At 37.3% G+C, this 5,621-nt stretch overlaps 1 protein-coding gene, 1 long non-coding RNA gene and 1 pseudogene across 2 annotated transcripts; 1 reads left to right on the forward strand and 2 right to left on the reverse strand.

The window, feature by feature from the left end:
* Nucleotides 1–226: 226 nt before the first annotated feature.
* Nucleotides 227–1,821, reverse strand: LOC128168348 (uncharacterized). Its single transcript, XR_008241327.1, has 2 exons — nt 1,276–1,821; nt 227–1,070 (listed from the first exon to the last, which is right to left on the reverse strand). It is a non-coding gene; the product is annotated as an uncharacterized LOC128168348 (long non-coding RNA).
* Nucleotides 1,822–1,880: 59 nt separating this feature from the next.
* LOC128192670 (uncharacterized) lies at nt 1,881–2,874 on the reverse strand (annotated as a pseudogene).
* Nucleotides 2,875–3,777: 903 nt separating this feature from the next.
* LOC128192678 (uncharacterized) lies at nt 3,778–4,558 on the forward strand. Its single transcript, XM_052865559.1, has 2 exons — nt 3,778–3,855; nt 4,046–4,558. Exons 1-2 carry the CDS (start codon nt 3,778–3,780, stop codon nt 4,556–4,558), a joined length of 591 nt encoding a protein of 196 aa, XP_052721519.1.
* Nucleotides 4,559–5,621: the final 1,063 nt, after the last annotated feature.

A 5,621-nucleotide genomic window follows, 5' to 3' on the forward strand; every position in this document is an offset into this window, starting at 1 on the left:
AAAATTGCTTGAAAATAATGGGAATGCCTTAAATATTGTTATCTTTATGTCATATAACATATAGCTAGTGGCTCTGTTATCGATCGGTTACCTGAGCCTTGTAATGCATCTAAATATATAGAGGGGCAGAGGTGTACAACAAACAACAGAGTTATGTTCTCTTTCGCTTCGCTCAGCCGAACATAAATTATTTCCTATTCTAATAAAACAAAACAAACACATAATATAGGATAGACGTAGTTAGCCATTTATTAAACTACAAATTGCACATAAGTCATCAGGAGGACAGGTCTACTTCCATAGAATAACCTTCGATTGGATCTTGGATGCCGCAAAAACCATGGCAACTGTTGAAGATTGAAATTTATTCCCAATGCTTATTTATCTGAAAATAAAACTCAATTTATAATAATAAAATGATAAACTTAACAACTTGTCAGTCGTGTGGCTAACTAATGTCGAATGATTACTCTGACCGATTCCTGGATTTAAATACCCTAGAGCCCAAGTACTCATAAATCGCTACGATACATGATATAGTACTTATAATATAACACACACGACTGAAACGTTTAAATACCCAGAATTATCCAGCGTGAGTGGCCGTGTGGAACATACGATGGCTCAACAACCAAAACATCTCAGGCTCGAACCCAACAGACAACACTTATATTTTTACATTTAACCTAAAAGAAATGTATTTATGTTCTCTTTCGCTTCGCTCAGCCGAACATAAATTATTTCCTATTCTAATAAAACAAAACAAACACATAATATAGGATAGACGTAGTTAGCCATTTCGAAAAACAAACGTCGGGTGATGACTGTAAAGTTGAATAATTTAATACTACATGAAATTAATACATTACAAACCAAGATTTTTTGAAACTGACAAAATATTATTAATATTGTCTTTAACGTAACCATCCTTCGCAGTCTCACTTCTCCATCTTCCATGAGCTTTAAACAACCTGTCTGGAATGTCCGCATTAGCAGCTGCCGTTGCCCCTCCTGACCTTAGGGAATGAAGTCCGAATTTTCTAGGTTCTTCACCGACTTCTGATAACGCTCTTAAAAAAATCTCTCTCATAGATGTATAAGATAAAGGTTTATCAGCAAGAGACAATTTATAAGATCTGCTGTTTCTGAAAAACCTAACAGATCTAAAAATAAATTCATCCGCATGAGTTCGAATGTCAGCCAGACGAAGATAGTCTTTCAAACACTGATAAGGACAAAAAGGCGAATTGGATTTCGCTCTATGAACAGAATTACCTCTCCTGTATATATCGGTCTTTGAGCTCCTGATCTTGATTTCAACATACTCATCATGGAACTTAATGTCCGAACTTTTAATGCTGCACAATTCACTTGCTCTAAAAAAGCCTGCATATCCTAAAACACATATTAATCTGGTGCGTAAATGACACAAGTTATCCATGTCATTTTTTGATTTGAAGATTTTTTCAATAATGTCAATAGTGATAGGTTCCTTCTTATTAACAAACGGTTTAGCCAAAATGCGTCTTCCACCTTCCGCAGTAAGTTTCACCAATTTTTCATAACATGGATTAGGAAATAAATTTTTGTCATGATACCACTGAATAGCATAAATAGTAGCAGTCAGAACAGAAGAAGATGAATTAGCTTGAACCAAAAAGGAAATATAAAGTGAAACCGTAGATGCCGATGCCGGCAGCGAGTCAAGATCATACATTTTACACCAGTTTTGAAATTTGGAAAAATAAGTTTTATATTTACGCAAGGTGGAGTCCGATTTTGATGCATCTATTAAACTAGGAATCTGTCTAGCCAACAAAGCGATTGGTCAATCCATGTGTATATTTAGTTCATTCCAGTGTGAATGTTACAAAGACAGATTACTGTCTATCTGCGGCTGTACTCTGGGTCGTTTGTGTTGCTGTTGGTTTTGTAATGCCTTGAGCTCTTCTCTTAAGAGGGCAGTTGACGCTCCAGTGACCGAAGGCATTGCAGTAAAGGCATTGATCCGGTTGGACTCTGAACGGAGGGTTGATTGCGTCGTTGGCATTGAGGTTTCTCTAGTAGGGCGATATTCTTGAGGATTGAAATTTACTGCGATAGCCACGAAAAGGATTGCTGTTTATGTTAGTATCAAACCTCTTACGTTTGGCCCTCTGCTCTGCCTGCCGCAAGCGTTGGCTGTCTTCAGAATTGTCCGTGATAGGGTCATCCTTGTACTCTCTAGCGACGTCCCAACCATACTTGTCAGCTATCCTGATAACTTTCTGTTGTTCTTTAATTTTGCTAATTGATTCAACAATAATTTTATGAGTATCATCAAGGTCACCACGTTGAACAAGTTTTTCTATATTTTCGAAATTTTCTTTTAATTCCGACAGGAAATTAAATCTTTCTCTATGATGAGATAATTTAAAATCAACGTTCTTATCTTTTACAGTAGAGGTGGATGTCCTTGACTCCAGTTCTCGTAAGATAGTTTTCTTATTTTCTGCAAGGGCTGTGTCAAGTTTATAAGCAAACAGCTGGTACGCTTCAGCATTAGACAAATCCGCATTCCCAGGTCTGGATGGTCCTCCTCGAGACTCTCGGGCAGGTGAGCTCACTTGGCCTTCACTAGCACGTGGTAAAAAACGAATTTCCTCTGCGTCAGACATCAGAACTTGTCAGTCGTGTGGCTAACTAATGTCGAATGATTACTCTGACCGATTCCTGGATTTAAATACCCTAGAGCCCAAGTACCCATAAATCGCTACGATACATGATATAGTACTTATAATATAACACACACGACTGAAACGTTTAAATACCCAGAATTATCCAGCGTGAGTGGCCGTGTGGAACATACGATGGCTCAACAACCAAAACATCACAGGCTCGAACCCAACAGACAACACTTATATTTTACATTTAACCTAAAAGAAATTTATATAAAGTCAATGTTTTGAGTATTACTAATATAAGGGATGTCAATTTTACTCGGTTGGCTTAGTCGATTAATTGGGGTCTTTAGACGAGTACTCGTTAAAAAGGTGTCTTGGGTATAAAACAATAGGTGTGAAATGTGTTGTTATAGCGATTATAGTCTGCTTTCGATCCGTGATTTACCTGGACTTTTACCTGTGTTTTATCGGCGCATTAAACAAGAAAAATGACAAGATTTCGTTGTGCTATACGACTTATTTATATGCAAAAGAACATTAATATTAAAAAAATATATATATTGTGTTTTATGATTAATGATAAAAAATTTAAAAAATATATATATATTGTGTTTTATGATTAAAGGTAATATCTATAACAAGATTATAGAATTTAGTGGTGTTCTACGATCAATTACTATCGGCGATTTGTTTTCTTTTTTTTTTTATTTTATACTCGATTTTCAGGTAATCAATGAAAAAATAATGTTTACCTTAGATTTATAATTGAGTGAATAAAAGTTAAAAATTGTCGGTCCCAAGTCAAATGGAAGCTGATTCATGATGGATGATTATAGGATCAAGGTGAAAAGTATCTCACCGAAGACGCTGGACCGGTTATATTATCACGATAGCGTGTCCATCCAAGCTGGTAAATTATCATTATTAATAATTTTTGCATCAAAGTGACTATATTTTGTTATATTATCAAGGTAGCTTGTCCATCCAAGCTGGTGAATTATCATTATAAATAATTTTTGCATCAAAGTGACTATAAATTTTGTAGTATAAACAACATTCAGTATAAAATGATGTTGAATTCTGCAATCTCATCACTCACACTTAGTGGTTCATCATGGCTATGCTTGCAGTTACTTTCTTGTCCAACAAGTTTAGCGGTTTACGTCTCAATTTCAACGGTTATCAATACATGGTATCATATTTCACAAATATTTACTAAGGCAAGGCAATTATTAAATAAAAACATAATGGAATATGTTCATACTTAAAGAAAAAATGAAGCTCTGTTAAGAACATTTTTAAATTAAAATAAAGAACACTTATGTCATTTTTTTTTTGTATGTGAACTTGTACATATTAATAATACTTTTGTTTGATTTCAGATCAATTCTCGGAGAGGAGACCGACGCTACTGGAAGTGTATAATTCCGGACTGTGCTGCAAGACTCAACACGCATCATGAGTTCATCACAAACTTCGTGCATCACCACAACCCTGAACCAGATGCCATCGACGTTAAAGTACGAAGAATCATGGAGAAAATAAAACAGAGAAGCAAAGAAGAGACCAAACCAGTGCCAGCAATCTATAAGGAGGAACGATGCCGTCTCCGATCAGAGGAATTAATCGAATCTGAGCCTGATCATCACAACGTCACCTCATCACTCCCGACTTTCTACGCCTGCAAGTCCGCCCTTTACCGCCAACGTGGGAAGGAAATTCCGAAACTCCATATCACACCACAGGATATCATCTTAGAGGGAAAATGGACCCGTACCAACGCTGGAGACAACTTCCTTGTGGCTGATGATGGTGAAGACTCAAGAATTGTGATCTTTGGAACAGACATAAACATCAACTACCTCGCCGCCAGCAACAGAGTCTACATGGATTGAACATTCTACTCCTCACCTGGCCAGTTCTATCAACTGTATTCCATCCACGGAGAAATCAACGGTCGGACTAATCCTTTAGTGTTTGGACTGCTCCCCGGGAAAAGTGAAGTCATTTACCAGCGATTTTTTCGCCTCCTTATGAACTACTACGGAGAGATCAACGTTGTGTTTCAGCCACAGATTGTGATGTGTGATTTCGAAATTGCAGTGAGGAATGTGTTGCAGCGAGTGTTTCCTGATGCCACAGTGAAGGAATTCTTCTTTCATTTTACCCAGTGTATTTGGAAGAAGATTCAACCTTTGGGATTAGCCACCATGTACCGCAACAACGATGGAGTACAGCAACTAGTGAGACGTGCTGCATCCCTGCCCCTTGCACCGATCAACGCAGTAGAAGATGTTTGGTTCAACACCCTGGAGGACGCCGAGGAAATCAACGTGGACATCACCAGATTCGCCGATTACGCGACAGAGCAGTGGATTGAAGGAACAGATGTGCAGTTTTGGAACCATTTCGACAAAACCGGACCTAGGACCAACAACATAATAGAATGATGGCACTCCAACATCAACAAACAGCTGAACGCCGCGCATCCGAACATCTACAGACTCAACAGCCTTCTTCAGTGCATCTAAGCCAACAACGAAGCGGATATCATTCAGACAGCAGCAGGAGCCAAGCAGAGACCACAAGAAGTCAGGTATCGACGCATTGACCAACGACTGACCCAGCTGAAGAACAGAATCATCGATGCAGATATACACATCATGGAGTACTTGGACGCGGCATCTCATCTTCTTCACCTTGGATGATCGGTCAGTGTGCATAAACTATTATTAACTGTGCATTTATATTTTCAGAAAACATATGTTTCATTGTAAAAATAGATTTAGCTTAATTTATTGTCCTATATTTTTTTTATCATGAGTATCAATTGCAATAAATGAGAATGTGTATGTATTATGATGTAAATATTAAATAGTCTAATACTTTATGATAAAAAATGACATGTGTTGTAAGATGAAATAAATATATTAAATATCATTGCAAATAATGTGTTCT

This window comes from Crassostrea angulata, chromosome 1, assembly GCF_025612915.1.
Source record: "Crassostrea angulata isolate pt1a10 chromosome 1, ASM2561291v2, whole genome shotgun sequence".
Lineage (NCBI taxonomy): Eukaryota > Metazoa > Mollusca > Bivalvia > Ostreida > Ostreidae > Magallana > Magallana angulata.